This window comes from Sinocyclocheilus grahami, unplaced genomic scaffold, assembly GCF_001515645.1.
Source record: "Sinocyclocheilus grahami isolate Dianchi unplaced genomic scaffold, SAMN03320097.WGS_v1.1 scaffold352.1, whole genome shotgun sequence".
Lineage (NCBI taxonomy): Eukaryota > Metazoa > Chordata > Actinopteri > Cypriniformes > Cyprinidae > Sinocyclocheilus > Sinocyclocheilus grahami.
This window is the reverse complement of record NW_015505531.1, coordinates 676,518-695,571: the sequence shown is the minus strand read 5'-3', so window position 1 is coordinate 695,571 and position 19,054 is coordinate 676,518. Positions and strand designations below refer to the sequence as shown.

The 19,054-nt window shown below is 38.5% G+C and overlaps 2 protein-coding genes across 8 annotated transcripts in view; one reads left to right on the top strand and one right to left on the bottom strand.

Moving 5' to 3' along the window:
- LOC107548669 (thimet oligopeptidase-like) overlaps window positions 1–3,145 on the bottom strand; it is a 17,885-nt gene extending 14,740 nt beyond the window's left edge. The window contains exons 1-3 of one of the 3 annotated variants that reach the window (XM_016229443.1): window positions 3,015–3,145; window positions 1,344–1,603; window positions 1,088–1,236 (exon numbers count right to left, since the gene is read on the bottom strand). In XM_016229443.1, the coding sequence (XP_016084929.1) occupies window positions 1,088–1,236; window positions 1,344–1,603; window positions 3,015–3,055 (450 nt within the window). In that variant the 5' untranslated portion in view covers window positions 3,056–3,145. Of the gene's footprint in view, window positions 1–1,087; window positions 1,237–1,343; window positions 1,604–2,086; window positions 2,218–3,014 lie in introns of those variants that run through there. The other 2 variants (XM_016229444.1, XM_016229442.1) reach the window with 2 other exon arrangements.
- On the top strand, window positions 1,621–19,054 carry LOC107548671 (small glutamine-rich tetratricopeptide repeat-containing protein beta-like). Of its 5 annotated transcripts, none has more exons than XM_016229451.1 (12): window positions 1,621–1,642; window positions 5,098–5,213; window positions 7,543–7,646; window positions 7,757–7,832; window positions 7,981–8,080; window positions 8,165–8,269; window positions 10,233–10,371; window positions 10,564–10,626; window positions 12,206–12,243; window positions 12,493–12,576; window positions 12,757–12,877; window positions 18,317–19,054. In XM_016229451.1, the coding sequence occupies exons 2-11, from the start codon at window positions 5,114–5,116 to the stop codon at window positions 12,866–12,868; spliced, it is 921 nt and encodes a 306-aa protein (XP_016084937.1). In that variant the 5' UTR covers window positions 1,621–1,642; window positions 5,098–5,113; the 3' UTR covers window positions 12,869–12,877; window positions 18,317–19,054. The 5 variants fall into 5 exon arrangements, with proteins under 5 accessions (XP_016084937.1, XP_016084935.1, XP_016084934.1 ...); XM_016229449.1 differs by lacking the exon at window positions 1,621–1,642 and adding an exon at window positions 4,314–4,402 and having other exon boundaries at window positions 18,321–19,054; XM_016229448.1 differs by lacking the exon at window positions 1,621–1,642 and adding an exon at window positions 4,314–4,402.

The window sequence follows — 19,054 nt, the reverse complement described above, 5'->3', positions numbered from 1 at the left end:
GTCTGAAAGAAGAAAGTCATATACACCTAGGATGACTTGAGGCTGAGTAATTTATAGGCTAATTTCCATTTTTGGGTGAACTAACCCTTTAATAAAAATAAATAAACAAATATAAAAAATAAATATATGTGCACAGTGGCGGAATTATTTTGTTCATCTTCAAAACTCAAATGAAGATATTTTTAATTAAACCTGAGAGATTTCTGTCCCTCCATTAAAAGTCTTTTATACCAAATCTTCGACGTTTCTAAAAGTCCATATGAATTAAATAATTCAATCCAAAGCTGTGACCAAAATCACATAATGTCTAGAAGGCACTACATTTGGTTTGAAACTTACTTTGTGACTGTTAAAAAAAATTATGTCCTATATATTATGAATATGGTTAGTATGAATAACATATGGACATTCTACATCCGCCATGCTGTCATCTGGTTACTTTTCACCTGCTATTTTATGAATACTATGAATTCAGATTTATTACTTGTCTAACATTATCACATACTGTTTTTCATCAACTATATAGCAAAAAATATGCATACTTGGACGAAGGGCAGGTCTACTAAAAAAAAACAATTGCTGTATCTGAAGAACAGATATAATTTAGGCTTTTATTCAAATATAAAGTTTATATGTTTATATTATATTATGTTATAAACATTGATCAACGCACATGCATAGAGCACATCAAACTTGGTAAACGGATTCAAACGTGCGTGCTTAACACAAGAAACAATGAGGGTTGTCTAAGTCTCATTACAGTATGTCAGGTTTAAGTCGCCTTTAACCGTATTTTTTACGGTTTCTTTTTGCATACTAAATACTAGTAGAGAAGAACACAAGGCTAGAGGTTAGTGCACACACACTCAGACACGTTTAGCAGTGTCAATCAAATGGATGACATTCAGCTCATGTCCTGTACTCTTTGCACTGTGCTATGAGTAAAATAGAATACAATAAAATAATATAGAAGGATAACACAGATAATAAACAGAAGAAAATGAAAATTTTTTTAAATGAAAAAAAAAAAAATGGACGAGTGCACAGTAGCAGAATTATTCAGAATATTATACTGTAGTTGTGGTACCTGCAGGGCTATAAGTCTCTGAAACACGTCGGCCCTCATGCTCACTTCCACATCAAAACCCGACAGGCGCTTATCAGCCTCGGTGCTCGCCAATCTCACTTCTTTACATGGAGAAACATACTGAGGAATGTCCAGCACATGCCGTGAAGCTGAAACAGAGCACAGAACAGTGAAGAGCACAGCACAAAAACAGACACAGATGACAGAACTTCACATTAATATCATGCATGGCATCCTTCCACCGGTCGCCACTCACCGGCGTACTCTGCTTTTGCGTCTGCAATGACTTGCAGTGTATTCTCAAAGCACACCTTCCCAATGTCCACCGAGCCCACGGAGTCATAGGCTTGCTTTATCCGCTGGATCAGTCTCTGTGTCTGGTGTCTGATCTCTTCTGGGGTCAGGTCCCAGCGCAGGTTGTTGTTGTTCGTGTCCGCTGTGCTGGAGCAGCTGCGGGTGGATGTGACTGATCCATTCTGAAGTGTCATCTTGAGCTTTGAGCTGGATAAAACAACTCTGCAATGCACAAAAGACAGAATCAGTGCTGACCACTGTGTAAATATTAGCCTGCATGCATTGCATGGGCACTTGTATGAGGCTTCTTGCAACTTTAGAAAAAGAAATGCTACACATTAATATGCATAATACTGAAAGAAGAGAAACTTGAGTGCTGTGCAGGGCTGCTGCATGCTGTGAATGTTTTCCGTACTAACGATGGGCACTTTCACATGTCTTTCAAAATAGGGAATGTGAACCTGATCTGCCTGTGCTACACTTACACTACTTCACATATGCCAGTTGCATTGCCTAGTTTTCAGAAGATAACCTGACTAAAACCAGATATCCTCTCATACTAAAGCTTTGTAAGGTAAAACAGAATAAGTCAGAGAATATATGGTTTGTGAGCCCAGTCGCATTCATGCATTCGGTTCATGGTAACTAGTAATGGCAACCCAGTCAAAGCGCATAAAGTGAGTTAAATAACAGAAACCACAATACCTTCTAGCCGCTCGAGTCACAGAAATGCCGAGGATAAACATTGCATGCCTATAGATTCATACGTGCGACGTGCAAAACTGGGATGCAACTCCTACCGTCACACTGTTGCAAACCATTACTGCTATTACTAATACGATGAAGGTTTGGCTTGTGAATATTAATTACGTAAGTAGACGTTCACCTGATAGCGCATTCTGATTGGCTACAAGGTAAATGCTGGTAGGCGGGAGCTCGTCAACTGGCGAATTAATGAATGCGGTGAAAGATTAGCTTATGAATATTAAATAAGTAACAGTTTTTTTTTGTTTTGTTTTTTAAATAAGTAACAGTGACATGATCGTTTTTACTTCATTTTACACGTACATTACATAAACAACAAAAAGAACGGGTTCTTCCATTAAACGTTCGATTTAATTAAATTAATTTAGCCACATTTTTAATGTGAGCGGTTATTTATTAGTTCTTTTAAATGTAGTTTGATTTGTGGTTTGTAACCCTCCTTGCTGAAAACAAACAAACAAACAAACAAAAAAAAAAAACTACTAAAACCAGCCTAAACTGGTTGGCTGGTCTTAGCTGGTTTAAGCTGGAAGTAGCTGGAAGTTAGAAGTGGCCAAAACCCTGAATGTTTTCCGTACTAACGATGGGCACTTTCACATGTCTTTCAAAATAGGGAATGTGAACCTGATCTGCCTGTGCTACACTTACACTACTTCACATATGCCAGTTGCATTGCCTAGTTTTCAGAAGATAACCTGACTAAAACCAGATATCCTCTCATACTAAAGCTTTGTAAGGTAAAACAGAATAAGTCAGAGAATATATGGTTTGTGAGCCCAGTCGCATTCATGCATTCGGTTCATGGTAACTAGTAATGGCAACCCAGTCAAAGCGCATAAAGTGAGTTAAATAACAGAAACCACAATACCTTCTAGCCGCTCGAGTCACAGAAATGCCGAGGATAAACATTGCATGCCTATAGATTCATACGTGCGACGTGCAAAACTGGGATGCAACTCCTACCGTCACACTGTTGCAAACCATTACTGCTATTACTAATACGATGAAGGTTTGGCTTGTGAATATTAATTACGTAAGTAGACGTTCACCTGATAGCGCATTCTGATTGGCTACAAGGTAAATGCTGGTAGGCGGGAGCTCGTCAACTGGCGAATTAATGAATGCGGTGAAAGATTAGCTTATGAATATTAAATAAGTAACAGTTTTTTTTTGTTTTGTTTTTTAAATAAGTAACAGTGACATTCATTTTACACGTACATTACATAAACAACAAAAAGAACGGGTTCTTCCATTAAACGTTCGATTTAATTAAATTAATTTAGCCACATTTTTAATGTGAGCGGTTATTTATTAGTTCTTTTAAATGTAGTTTGATTTGTGGTTTGTAACCCTCCCTGCTGAAAACAAACAAACAAACAAAAAAAACTACTAAAACCAGCCTAAACTGGTTGGCTGGTCTTAGCTGGTTTAAGCTGGAAGTAGCTGGAAGTTAGAAGTGGCCAAAACCCTTCTAAAACCAGCTATAACCAGGCGGGACGACCTTCTAAAACCAGCTATAACCAGGCGGGACGACCAGCTAAAACCAGCTATAATCAGGCGGGACGACCTTCTAAACCCAGCTATAATCAGGCGGGACGACCTTCTAAAATCAGCTATAACCAGGCGGGACGATCAGCTAAAACCAGCTATAACCAGGCGGGACGACCTTCTAAAACCAGCTATAATCAGGCGGGAAAACCAGCTTTGGCTGATTTTAGCGGGGTTTTTTCAGTAGGGCTGTAACAAAAACAAAATTAATCATATATGTATTAACGCCTTTACACAGTAGAATTAGTCGAACTCATAAAATTAATAAAAATCATAAATTCATTGTCAGGCGGGACGACCAGCTAAAACCAGCTATAACCAGGCGGGACGACCAGCTAAAACCAGCTATAACCAGGCGGGACGACCAGCTAAAACCAGCTATAACCAGGCGGGACGACCAGCTAAAACCAGCTATAACCAGGCGGGACGACCAGCTAAAACCAGCTATAACCAGGCGGGACGACCAGCTAAAACCAGCTTTGGCTGATTTTAGCGGGGTTTTTTCAGTAGGGCTGTAACAGAAACAAAATTAATCATATATGTATTAACGCCTTTACACAGTAGAATTAGTCGAACTCATAAAATTAATAAAAATCATAAATTCATTGTAGTCCTCGAGCAGAGCCATTTCCGGCGAGACGGCGCACGCGCATCAGTCTGCGTGAGCGTTCATGTGGCTGGCGCGAGCGCTGCGGGCACTTTCTCCAGGTAGGTGGGCGGGGGCGCGCACAGCATCCACAGGACTATATATTGATGTTATTGATATTTTCCGCGAGGTGTGAGATGCGGGGCTCTTGAAGAGCACGCAAAGGTTTCTCCTTCTGTCCGGTAATTAATCTGCGACTGTCTTCAGCCATTGCTCAGGCTTCTGCACTCTCCTCTGTGCAAAGCGATGTAAACATGAGCCATCTGTGAGGCGCAGACTACTGCTCATCTGCGGTTAACGGGGTTATTGTCACAAGTACTTGAGATTAAATCATAGCTCATGTTGTAGAGCACGGTCAGAGTCTTGTGTCAGCGTTACATCATGACTGCATCACATGTGTTTTGGCTTTTGTTATGCAGGGGCATGAATAACAGACTGTGTGACACAGTTGCAAGAAACTGTTTAATGTGCTCTGCAGTGGGACCCAGAACAGTTTTCTATTTCAGATATGATTAACCGCTTTAATAATAAGCAGAAATAATTGATAGATGAATGTTATGTAACTAACCCCTGCAGCAGCATGCACATATGCTGGGAATAGGACATCTCTAGGTTAATGTATAGACAGTATCAGTTAAGTCGGTTCATGATTTCATTTTCTGTTTTACTGACGTGGAAAATTGTTGTCTGGATGCCAGCTTTTCCTGCAATGTCCCGTCTGATTCAGTTAAAAAAGCATCAACAAATCTTTCCCCAGGTTTCTCCCAAACAAAATGGCAGTGGAAAAGCGCTTGGCGTATTCTATCGTCCAGTTCCTGAGAGATCAGACTCACTGTGGCTCGCTGAATTCAGATGAACAGGAAAGTCTGGAAGGTAGGTCACCCTCGTGCTTAAAACCGTTAAAGGGGTCATATGATGCGATTTCAAGTTTTCCTTTCTCTTTGGAGTGTTACAAGCTCTTGGTGCATAAAGAAGATCTGTAAAGTTGCAAAGACTAAAGTCTCAAATCCAAAGAGATATTCTTTATAAAAGTTAAGAGTTAACCACGCCTACCTAAAACGGCTCGTTCTAACACGCCCCCACATGTCTACCTCACTATGTGGGAAGATTTGCATAACGCCGCCCAAATGTTCACGCAAAGAAAGAAGGCGTAACTTTTATTCTCGCTGTAGTATTGTTGCCGCCGTCATGTCGTGAAGACGCTGTGTTTTGTTGTGAAAGCGAAACTACTTTGTTTGGTCTTCCAAAAGAGAGTTATTTTTATGAGGTTTGCATCAAGTAGTAATGTAGTAAGACAGTGATATTTAAAGGCCAAATTCAGTATACACCTTGATGATGCAGACTTTGCACAGGCAAGCAGATGAACCCAGAATATAAACGCAATGTGCAAAGTTTCACATTAAATGTTTTCCCATAGAAAACCGTTTTAAAGAAAACACTTAACCGTTTAGCGCATTGCGTTCATGTTCCGAGCCCATCTGCTTGTCTGTATAAACTTAAAGCATGCATCATCAAAAAGATGTGTACTGAATTTGATCTTTAATATCACTGTTTTAAAGGCACTTTAAGTGTTTTCACATTAAACGTTTTAGAATGTCCCGCTGTTTTTACTGATTGAAATATTGCGGCGGGTGCTTTATATGGATTGATAATGGCCAAAACTTGCTTCTTTTTTTTTTTTTTTTTGAGAGGTGATCTAAAGATTTTTGTATTGGAACAGATGTAAAACTGACGGGCTTGTGCTGCAGTTCTATGGATGTTTTGCCCGCCAGGTCTTCCAGCCGGTCACGAGACTGAAAACTGAATTGTACTTATGTTTAATGACGTTGTTATTATTATTAGTGATCTATCAGCCTGATATATCAGATCGGTTGATTAGCTGGCTAATATTTGGTGAGATTATCGGTATGTACAGTACTGATACGCATTATTTAAGTTTTACATTTACATGTTTTAATAATCTGTTGTTGTGCTTTAAAGAAGTGCACTGATTTTGACTAACACGGTAAAGCACATGTAAAGTACTTGGCTATTATCATTCTAACTTTAGTGTGTTATTAGCAATTACATCGAAAGTTCATATATTAAAGTTAACATATAAATATACAAAATTGTAACGTCATCATTATAAATGTGTAATTACTAATACATTTAAATAAGTGACATACATGAAAAGTGTCAAGAGAAATGACATTATATTTTAGGTTATCATAAAAGCTGGTCAGTAAATTCAGCAGTACACTTTAACCATATAAAAAAAAACAATAGGAGTAATAATGAAATGACATATGAAGATGTACTGAAGTCCTGCTTTTAAAAAAGAAAAAGCACTGGAAGGTTCAGGTAATTACTAGGGCTGGGTAAAAATATATCGATATCTCGATATTAATCGATTATCATTTTTACGGAACGATATCGATTCTTAAATCCCAAGAATCGATTAGTGTAGCCTGTCTTCAGTTAATGGACGGAACATTGAAGGGCACCTCCCATCCAATATATCGCAGTGAGCATTGTGCTTTGGTACTTTTAATATGCAACAAAGTCTCAGATTTCAAATTCTGTCCATTGTATTGCAGTATTCAAACAATAAATGCCGTTTTGGCGCTGTTTAATGTGGAGTGACAGATCGCTTCGTGTACTAAGACCGACGGAAAATGAAAAGTTGCGATTTTCTAGGCCGATATGGCTAGGAACTATACTCTCGTTCCGGCGTAATAATCAAGGAACTTTGCTGGCGTACCATGGGTGCAGCAGGCTCGATGATATTACACAAATTTTCATTTTCCGTTGGTCTTGGTACACGATGTAACTACAGAAGAGTCAAGTTTTAAATAGGAAAAATATAGAAACTCTTTGGTCGGTTTTGAGCGAGATGCTAATGGTCTAATCCGATTCAATGATCTATGCTAAGCTACAGCTAAAAGTGCTACCGCCAGACCCGGAGATCGGCTGAATGGATTCGAAAATGGTAAAACTCAACTGTTTAACTCTAGGGGAGTTGGAAAATGAGCCTATTTTCAAAAATAGTGGAGTGTTCCTTTAAGACTGGTTTTGTGCTCCAGGGTCACATATCAGCATTGTATTGACCATCAGCTACCCTGCTCTCTAGAAAAAAATGTCTGCTGCTGAAAAAATAAGCAATTCGGGTTGAGCAGTGACAATTATTGAAAATATGATTGCATTATTCTCCTATTTACAGTTGCAGTACAGTGTCTGGAGACCACTTTCAAGATCAGCTCCAGCGACTATCATCTTGCCGCCCCTCAGCCGCTGAGAGAGATATTCCTCAATTCCCTCCTCAAAGTAACTGCATTTATTACACGCCAACCTGCTTTCTTTCATTATTTTGATTGCTGTTGTTATAATTCAGTATATTATGCAGCAAGCAAGATTTCTGACACTGTCGTTTACAGAATGATATTGTTACGCTACCTGAGACGTTTCCATCTCCAGAGGACATCGAGAGAGCTGAGCAGCTGAAAAATGAGGGCACGTCACACTTTACGACTAAAACACTTTCAAAATCATTTCACAGGATGCATTCTGTATAACTAAAATGCATCTGTCATCACATTTTCCATTGTAACGATGCATTGTAATGCTCTGTGCATCAAATGCCTTTGTTTGTCTTTATCAGGGAATAACCACATGAAAGAGGAGAATTACAGCAGTGCTGTGGACTGTTACACAAAAGCCATCGAGTTGGACCAAAGAAATGCAGTGTATTACTGTAACAGGTGAACGCTCACTGATTGTGTCACTCACAGAGACATACTGTATGTTATTATGTTTGGTGTTGACGGCTGGGATTGTTCTCTCAGGGCTGCGGCACATAGTAAACTTGGGAATTACACGGAGGCTACGGGAGACTGTGAACGAGCGATCGCCATCGACCCGTCATACAGTAAAGCTTATGGCAGAATGGGGTGAGATTACTGTGGAATAACTGTCAGTGTTGTTATTGTTAACTCAAACTATTGAAAAATGTTTTCATGAATTGAAATAAAGCTGAAATTAAATAAAACGTAAATAGTAGATGAAAAACATAAACTTATTAAAACAACTATTAATGAAAATTAGAAGTGTTGCCATGGCAACTAACTATAAAAGTAGCATGACTAAAAAACTATAATAAAAATAAGTTTAAAACCCCTTAACTGTCACCGGCCCACCTGTGGGACGCTTGGCACTCTTTTTGTTGTTGTCCTTTTTCGCTATCAAATCTTTTAGAAATCATCATAAATCATATATCATTTGAAAACTTAGAAGCCCAAGATTCATCCTGTGAAAACTATTTTGAAATCGGACATTGCATTAAATCTTTAAAATCTTTTGGCGGTCTCCTCCCCCTTAGTGGGCGGTGTCAAGTGTCATATTACAAAATGCATTACGCTCTTTTACAATCAAAACTTTTTATAATCTTGACAAAAAACATATCAATGGAAAGGTCTGAGTCTCAGGATTCCATATTTTGAGATAGAAGTAATATTGACAGGTCACCATACTTGGCCACATGTCACTCACTCACTAAAAGATTTAATATAGTTTGGATGGCACCCGGTGGCTGTTTGTGGTATAGCGCCCTAAATACAATCTCACAGGAACCTCCATTTTTTTCATGTCAACTTCAAATTTGGAACATAACTTATTTAGACATAAGGCTTTAATTTTATACAAATTTTAGAGTAAAACCTGTTATGTAAAATATTTTATATATATATAATAAAATAAAATTAAGTAATATAGTGCATTTTCTTTACAGTAAATTTAAACTAATTTTTTTCATATCAACTTCAAATTTGGAACATAACTTATTTAGACACAAGGCTTTAATTTTATACAAATTTTAGAGTAAAACCTGTTATGTAAAATATTTTATATATATATAATAAAATAAAATTAAGTAATATAGTGCATTTTCTTTACAGTAAATTTAAACGACCATAACTTTTTGATACTTTAATTTGTCCGCTTTTGCGATAATCTGCTGATTTTCTTCTTTAAAAAGAGACCAAATTTATGTCTGTATTCCAAAGTGTTCATAAATTACAACAATTTAAGTTTGGATAGTGCACCTGCATGCCTATTTTAAAAAAAATGGGGGGGGTGACTAAAACTAGAAGTGAAATGAAAATATTTTACAGCTAAAAAGAAATATAAAAGACTACCAAAAAAACGTATACTTGAAGTGAAAAATTAATGAAAATGAAATAAATGAAGATAAAAGCTAATTCACAATATTAGTAAATAAATACTAAAAACTAGTATATAAATAATACTAAATTTACTGATAACTCCTTTCATTATTCATTATTTTCATCTAATTTTAAACAGCCATGTTATGTTTTAGTATTAATTTATTATTAGTAGTAGTCTCATAAAGTTACCAATTTGCCAAATTACAAAGTTGGAAATTAATTGTATGTTCAGAACAAGTTTCATTTTTAAAAGACTCTGCGAATGAAGTATTTTTATAATATTTGGTTTTGTTCTTGAACATCTGCATCAACAATAGAATGAATAGAATGTGAATAGAATGTGATGACAGAGAAAAACTGGGGGCTATAAATAGCAACAACAAACTTTTTAATGAGTCAATCTCATGAGTTTAAACCTCAAGTCTGGCATAATTTGTTGTGACTGTACGTTTCGTTTAGTTTATAGTTAGGCACATTTATAAAGGAGAGGGCACTTCCTCAAAAGTACTAAAATTCATTAATGGAATCATTATGGAGCCAAAAATGATCAAATTAATCAGAGTTAGAACCAGAATCAGTGCATGCCAATCAGTTCTAAAATATTCCTCCCACTGTATACAGTATATTACAGATATGAATTTGACTAACTTATGTTTCTCTGTCTTTGATTTTCATCTCTTTATGGTTCTAGATTGGCACTAACTTCCATGAGCAAGTATCCCGAGGCGATCTCTTATTTTAATAAAGCTCTGGTGTTAGACCCTGAAAACGACACCTACAAATCCAACCTAAAGATAGCAGAGCAGAAACAAAAAGAAGCTGCCAGCCCTGTGAGTAGAAGAAGCTGCTGTCATAGTACTGTAGGTGAAATGGAGATCGTTACTTTTAAATTTGATCCATCCCATTAAGAACATCATAGTTTTTTTATGAGTGTATATTGAGTATCCCGGTTGAGTAATTAAATATGAGAGCTAGCCAGTAATAACTCCTAACATTAGCTTTTGTATGTTGTCTTCTCGCAGACGGCCACAGGACTGGGCTTTGACATGGCCAGCCTCATCAATAACCCCGCTTTCATTAGCATGGTATGCGCAAGTGGGTGGTTTCACATTTCTCTGTTAATAGTATTTATGAAAAGGGTCATAAATCGCCCCCTGCGACTCCTGTCATCTGTCTGGAATGCAGCCCATGCCCGAGTTAAAGGGCCAGTCAGCTGGAGGCCTGAGGGGGAGCGTGTGGTTTCTAGCACACTGCAGCAGTTTAGGAATTGGGACGCATTCATAAAAAGAACTCGCACAATTTTAAGACCTTAATGCACAGAGGTAGGGTATGAATGCTTTGGTTGTGCTTCAAGGTTTAGAGGTTAGGAGTAGCATACTTCCATGCAGTACCAGCATATAGCGTGTATACTGTGCTCAGTATGCCATTTTTTTCTGTATGCATGGATGATCTACTAAATTTACCAAGATATGCCGTATAAAATCCATGCGCAGAATACTGTATCCCATAATGCAATGCTTTTGAAATGAACTTCTGTTTCTAGTGTGACTGATAAACCAGACGCACCAATCATCATTTTTAACATAATTTTTTTTTGACCATTTGATCAAACTGCCAAGATTTTAGACTTTATTCCTGTTCAACTTTGAAGACTTTATAAATGCAAAATTGGATTAAGGGCTAATAAATGCTTTTATTTTTAAGATGATATCTGAAAAGTGTTTATCATTGCATAATGCATACTTATTTTAGTAGACAGTGTACAGTATATAAGATGAATACACAATACAGTATGCATTAGGCTAGTATTAATTAATGAAGTAGTTGAAAGCGAAAGATATTTTGTTTCTTTTGTTGAGCCAAGGCTGCATTTAGCTGATTTGGATCAATAATACAGTAAAAACAGTAATATTGTGAATATCATTACAATTTAAAAGAAATGTTTTCTATGTGAATATATGTTAAATGTAATTTATGTCTGTGATCAAAGCTGTATTTTCAGCATCATTCCTCCAGTCTTCAGTGTCGCATGATCTTCAGAAATCATTCTAATATGCTGATTTGATGCTCAAGAAACATCTCTGATTATTATCAATGTTGAAAAATAGAAAGTTCAAAAGAACAGCATTTATTTGAAAAATAAATCTTTTGTAACATTACAAATCTTTTGATCAATTCAGTGCATCCTTGCTGAATAAATTTCTTTTAAAAAATCCCAATCTTTTGAATGTTAGTGTATATCTGCTAAAAGTTTATTTTGATGGTTTTTAAAAAGTGAAAGTGAAGTGACATGTGGCCAAGTATGGTGACCCATACTCGGAATTAGTGCTCTGCATTTACCCATCCAAAGTGCACACACACAAACCATGAACACACACACACAGCAGTGGGCAGCCATTTATGCTGCGGCGCCCGGGGAGCAGTTGGGGGTTCGGTGCCTTGCTCAAGGGCACCTCAGTCGTGGTATTGAAGGTGGGAGAGAGCGCTGTACATTCACTCCCTCCACCTACAATCCCTGCCGGACTCGAACCCAGAACCTTTGGGTTATGAGTCCGACGCTCTAACCATTAGGCCACGACTTCCCCCTAAGCTAACGTGCATGGACTAAAAGCCACAAATTAATTTGATTTCTTTTTAAATTTGATGTTTCTCTTTTCACTATAGGCTGCCAGTGTGATGCAAAACCAACAAGTGCAACAACTGTGAGTTTCATCATTTAGACTATGCACATTTGTGGTGTACTTTTCCAAATCATGTCTTTACAAATAATTTAAAGGGATAATTCATCCAAAAATAGAATTTCTGTCACCATTTGCTCAACCTCATGTCATTCCAAACACAAAACTTATCCGTATCACAAAACGGATAACTCTTTAACATAGGTCACGCACACACTATATTTGTAAAACCCTCATGACACAGTGTGATTGTGATTAACTGTCCAAAACCAGCATGTCGGGCATGATGTCTAACGCGGTGGGGGGACCTGCAGCCGGAGTCGGTGGATTATCTGACATATCCAGTCTCATTGAAGCGTGAGCATCTTCTCTTTGACGTTTGATTGACTTGACATGTGTTCAACAAGCAGTTTTAAGAATGATGTGCATAATATACTGCTGCACCAAGCAGTATTACAAACATAGCCTGATGTTTGGACGTGCCACATAAACTAGGACTCTGAGATGGTGGTCTGAGATGTTCTGTGTTTCTCTCAGTGGACAGCAGTTCGCCCAGCAGATCCAGCAGCAGAATCCAGAACTGATCGAACAGCTGAGGAACCACATCCGGAGTCGCTCCTTCAGCGGCAGCGCCGAGGAAACCTCCTGATCCCAGCAGGTCTGAGACGCCACACTCATCCTGCTTTCAGAACAATAAACTCGCATGCAGTCTTAATGGGAGTAAACACACTTGTTAAGAGTGCAACACATTGAGCTGTGCTGCTCATGTGAGTGTCTCAAGGTCGAATACAGTTTGTGACGTTTCCAACCCAGGCTCACTGGACAAAATATGCCTCTATATTTTTGCAAAACTCCAAAAACAACTATACATACAATTCACTAGGGCTGTCAAAATGACTGAAAAACTACATTTGAATTTTCTACTGAAATATTATCAAAATTCGAATTATATTCGAATTGAAAAGGCATCATTTCAGTTAGGGGGAAAAAAGCTTTTGGCTTCTCTCCTGAGGCCACAAGAGGGCGCATCGAGCAAAATATTATGCACGTTTCTTCAAAGCGTAATAAAATAACACGACTATCTTTGAAAAAAAGTGCATAATGTTTAAAATAATGTTTATAAACCATATGTAATTAATAAAGTTGCTTAAACAATTAGAAGAAAAAAAACAGCACCATGCATGTACGTATAGTTTAATACAAAGGACCGAAAACCAATCACAAAGAGTAGGCTACTTTCTTCATTTAAAAACATGAGATGCAGTGGGATGGGGAAAAACCGCCATAACGTCTTTAGACATGTTTTTTAAAAGTTGCATTAATTTTACATGGCTTTCTAAACATGCCGCTCTTTTGTGCGAGACGCGAGTGCAACTGTGATAGATGTCCCTCTAGAAAATGTGATACATATGCGTTCTGTGTGAACGGCTTGGTTTCAGTTTTGACGTAAACAACATCTTCTCCACACTGATGCTCTCGTTTTCCGCAATATATTGAATGAACAACGTAGCAGTGCCGCATCTAGTGGGTTCAACTGGATAGGCTAACAAAAGCATTCAAATGCAATCTATGACCCATACATCGTCATCGCATCTCGTGCGCCACCGAGAAGGCTGCCTGATGGCTGACGCAGACCTTAAATTCGAAAGCAACGTTTTTGCATTCGAATGTGGAAATTTTTTTTTGGACAGCCCTACAATTGCAACTGCAGTTTCTAGTTGATCTGAACACTAAAGGCAGTAAAACAGCACACAAAATGTTTTTCACACAGATTGTAATTACATTAGCAGATTATCAATTAATAAAGACATTGGAAAAGTCTTTACTGTCAAGTTCTAATAAAACTTGACGTTCAGTTTCCAGCTGAAATTACCACTAGAGGCAGTAAAATGCCAACAACTTTGATTCCTTTTCACACCAGTTTTGATTACAGGGGCAGATTATTAATTAATGAAGCCCTATTTTTGCTTGGTTTACCATAGTGCATGATTTGTATACTAACAATTGTAAACTAAGCTCCATACAGTAGGTACGGAAAGTATTAAGACCCCCTTAAATTTTTCACTCTTTGTTATATTGCAGCCATTTGCTAAAATCATTTAAGTTAATTTTTTTCCCTCATTAATGTACACACAGCACCCCATATTGACAGAAAAACACAGAATTGTTGACATTTTTGCAGATTTATTAAAAAAGAAAAACTGAAATATCACATGGTCCTATGTATTCAGACCCTTTGCTCAGTATTTAGTAGAAGCACCCTTTTGATCTAATACAGCCATGAGTCTTTTTGGGAAAGATGCAACAAGTTTTTCACACCTGGATTTGGGGATCCTCTGCCATTCCTCCTTGCAGATCCTCTCCAGTTCTGTCAGGTTGGATGGTAAACGTTGGTGGACAGCCATTTTTAGGTATATGACCGGGACATGGTTTTGGGGTACCTGTGATTTTGCCGTTGGCTTCAGTCGGAGGCTGCCAGTTGATGTTGATGATTCGAGGATTTCCCTCTTTACTGATCACAGTCACATCTTTCGGAGCAGAGCTGGGTACTACAAATCACATTAAAGGCAGAGAATACAAGCAAATACTGTAAAAGGGCTATTACTAAAAGCTTTGCTATAGCAATCTGTCCCTAAAATGCAAATAAGATGCTTTTCTTTTATATATATACACACACAGTGGGTACGGAAAGTATCCTTAAATTTTTCACTCTGTTATATTGGAGCCATTTGCTAAAATCATTTAAGTTCTTTTTTTTTTCCTCATTAATGTACACACAGCACCCCATATTGACAGAAAAACACAGCATTGTTGACATTTTTGCAGATTTATTAAAAAAGAAAAACTGAAATATCAGATGGTCCTAAGTATTCAGACCCTTTGCTCAGTTTTTAGTAGAAGCACCCTTTTGATCTAATACAGTCATGAGTCTTTTTGGGAAAGATGCAACACGTTTTTCACACCTGGATTTGGGGATCCTCTGCCATTTCTCCTTGCAGATCCTCTCCAGTTCTGTCAGGTTGGATGGTAAACGTTGGTGGACAGCCATTTTTAGGTCTCTCCAGAGATGCTCAATTGGGTTTAAGTCAGGGCTCTGGCTGGGCCATTCAAGAACAGTCACAGAGTTGTTGTGAAGCCACTCCTTCGTTATTTTAGCTGTGTGCTTAGGGTCATTGTCTTGTTGGAAGGTAAACCTTTGGCCCAGTCTGAGGTCCTGAGCACTTTGGAGAAGGTTTTCGTCCAGGATATCCCTGTGCTTGGCCGCATTCATCTTTCCCTCGATTGTAACCAGTCGTCCTGTCCCTGCAGCTGAAAAACACCCCCACAGTATGATGCTGCCACCACCATGCTTCACTGTTGGGACTGTATTGGACAGGTGATGAGCAGTGCCTGGTTTTCTCCACACATACCGCTTAGAATTAAGGCCAAAAAGTTCTATCTTGGCCTCATCCGACCAGAGAATCTTATTTCTCACCCTCTTGGAGTCCTTCAGGTGTTTTTTCATGTGTCTTGCACTGAGGAGAGTCTTCCGTCGGGCCCCTCTGCCATAAAGCCCCGACTGGTGGAGGGCTGCCGTGGTGGTTGACTTTCTACAACTTTCTCCCATCTCCCGACTGCATTTCTGGAGCTCAGCCACAGTGATCTTTGGGTTCTTCTTTACCTCTCTCACCAAGGCTCTTCTTCCTCAGTTTGTCAGTTTGGCCGGACGGCCAGCTCTAGGAAGGGTTCTGGTCATCCCAAACCTCTTCCATTTAAGGATTATCTGTGCTCTTTCTCTAGGAAGGGTTCTGGTCATCCCAAACCTCTTCCATTTAAGGATTATGGAGGCCACTGTGCTCTTAGGAACCTTAAGTGCAGCAGAATTTTTTTTGTAACCTTGGCCAGATCTGTGCCTTGCCACAATTCTGTCTCTGAGCTCTTCAGGCAGTTCCTTTGACCTCATGATTCTCATTTGCTCTGACATGCACTGTGAGCTGTAAGGTCTTATATAGACAGGTGTGTGGCTTTCCTAATCAAGTCCAATCAGTATAATCAAACACAGCTGGACTCAAATGAAGGTGTAGAACCATCTCAAGGATGATCAGAAGAAATGGACAGCACCTGAGTTAAATATATGAGTGTCACAGCAAAGGGTCTGAATACTTAGGACCATGTGATATTTCAGTTTTTCTTTTTTAATAAATCTGCAAAAATGTCAACAATTCTGTGTTTTTCTGTCAATATGGGGTGCTGTGTGTACATTAATGAGGAAAAAAAATAACTTAAATGATTTTAGTAAATGGCTGCAATATAACAAAGAGTGAAAAATGTAAGGGGGTCTGAATACTTTCCGTACCAACTGTATGTATGACTTTTCTGATGTAGTAAACTTGCTAGGTAGCTCACCTGGTACAGTGTTGCACTTGCAATGTTGAAGTGCTCGGGTACGAGTCCCATGAAACACCAGTCATGACATTAGAAAAAAGAGCTCAAAGGCTCGTCGAAGCAAGATGAAGTGGCATGCTTCTGTCATCATTTAGATTGTTCCAAACCTGTATGAGTTTCTTTCTTCTGCTGAACACAAAAGAAGCTATTTTGAAGATTGTTGGTAACCAAACATTTGGTCGGTAGCCATTGACTCCCATAGTATTTTTTTTTCTCCATATTATGGAAGTCAATGGCTACCAACAATCTTCAAAATAGCTTCTTAAAGGGATAGTTCATCCAAAAATGAAAATGTGATGTTTATCTGCTTACCCCCAGGGCATCCAAGATGTAGGTGACTTTGTTTCTTCAGTAGAACACATATGATGATTTTTAACTTTAACCGTTGCAGTCTATCAGTCGTATAATGCATGGCAATGGTAACAAAATCTATGAGAGTAAAAAAAACATGCACAGACAAATCCAAATTAAACCCTGCGGCTCGTGACGACACATTGATGTCCTAAGACACGAAACGATCGGTTTGTGCCAGAAACCGAACAGTATTTATCTCATATTTTCCCTCTAATACACCACTGTGTCCAACTGCTTTGAGCGCGCGCATGGCATCCGGTGCGCAAGGTGTGTACGCGCTCTGGCGTAGTTTACGTTAATGGGTGTGTTGATATCCAGCCGAAGAGCAATCAACCATAACTTCCGGCGAGCAGGCTCAGAAGTTGGGAATACGTGGAAAGTCACCACTCCCAAATGAGTTCGCGCGAGAGAATGTAATCTTTTAGTTTTAAGTCGGTTTGAACAATCTGGATAAGCGCAAGTAAGTACCATTTTGATTAGCCGTCGTACCTACAATGACTGTGCACTGTGCAAACAATGAGTGACGTATACGCGCGAGAGATCACTTCCGGCGCTTGTGTAAACTACGCCAGAGCGCGTACACACCTCACGCACCGGATGCCGTGCGTGTGCTAAAAGCAGTAGGACACAGTGGTGTATTAGAGGTAAAATATGATATAAATACTGTTCAGTTTCTGGCACAAACCGATCGTTTCGTGTCTTAGGACATCAATGTGTCGTCACGAGCCGCAGGGTTTAATTTGGATTTGTCTGTGCATGTTTTTTTTACTCTCATAGATTTTGTTACCATTGCCATGCATTATACGACTGATAGACTGCAACGGTTAAAGTTAAAAATCATCATATGTGTTCTACTGAAGAAACAAAGTAACCTACATCTTGGATGCCCTGGGGGTAAGCAGATAGACATCACATTTTAATTTTTGGGTGAACTATCCCTTTAAATGGTGACAGAATATTCATTTTTGAGTGAACTGTTCCTTTAACACTATCAATGTGGTTTAGGGTCAGGTTGAGTGTAGGTGGCATGTGATTTTCAAAAGCGCCTTAACCTTTTAGCTCCACTCGCCAGACAATTCATTTCTGAACTGCAGTGATACATACAACAACCAACTTGATAAAAAGTAGCCTGCTTCAGATGAAATTGATTCATTTTTCAGTGATTTCCCAGTCTTCTCTTCTCTGTCTGTAACTGGTAAGGGTTTTCGTATGACATGTATACTGCTGTAAATATATTTAATGGACAGGATTTTGATGTTTACGCAACTGTTTATTCTGCAGAATTAGGAAAACTATGAATCTCTATCTTCTGGTCTAGACAGGATCAAGGACGGGCAGGCGGAGAAGAGTCGTAGGTGCAATCGTTTAAATCATTCTTCTATTCTACTCCAACCCAAGATAGAGGGCATGGCACTTTATATGGAGAAATCAGGAGGGAAGAGGAAAATACACCTTGTACACAGAGAACGGTATCTTAATACCCGAGTGAGGTTTCTTTGTGTTTGTGTGTGTAGATAATGTTTCAGTCCTCTCTTTATGAATGTAGCTGGTAACGACACATCAGAGTTGAGTTTATTTTACTAAACGAATGATTGGTCATATGTTTGTGCCTATTAACTAGATGTGGGGCCATGCTTATTAATATCCAATCACATTTTTAGGGAAAGTTCAGTCCTAAAATGACAATTCACTGTTGGTTGTAACATCATGAGGGTGAGTAAATGATGACAGAATTGTCGTTTTTTTGGGTGAACTACCCCTTTAACACATACTCTGATTATTTTTACTATATATTCTGTTCGTTTTAGGAACAAGAGACGTTTATGTGTAATAATCACTATATCAGCTGCTTCACCAGTCCTGTTTGTTTAGTCGTTTGATTCATCGGTAATGACAGCCAAATATCATCTCACTGTTTGCGGTTTTCTTTTGCATGCTCCATAATCTGATATTTGCAGTCAGATGAGTGATTGAAGCTTATGTAATATGCTTATAAAACAGAGCAGTATGATGTTTTTGTCAAAAAATAATGTTAATAAATGGGTCTTGAAATTGA

Coding starts and splice junctions, on each gene's coding strand:
- LOC107548671 (XM_016229451.1), top strand. CDS start 5,114: ATGGCAGTGGAAAAGCGCTTGGCGTATTCTATCGTCCAGTTCCTGAGA. Junction 7,833..7,980: donor TGAGCAGCTGAAAAATGAGG/GCACGTCACACT, acceptor TGTCTTTATCAG/GGAATAACCACATGAAAGAG. Junction 8,270..10,232: donor AAAGCTTATGGCAGAATGGG/GTGAGATTACTG, acceptor TTATGGTTCTAG/ATTGGCACTAACTTCCATGA.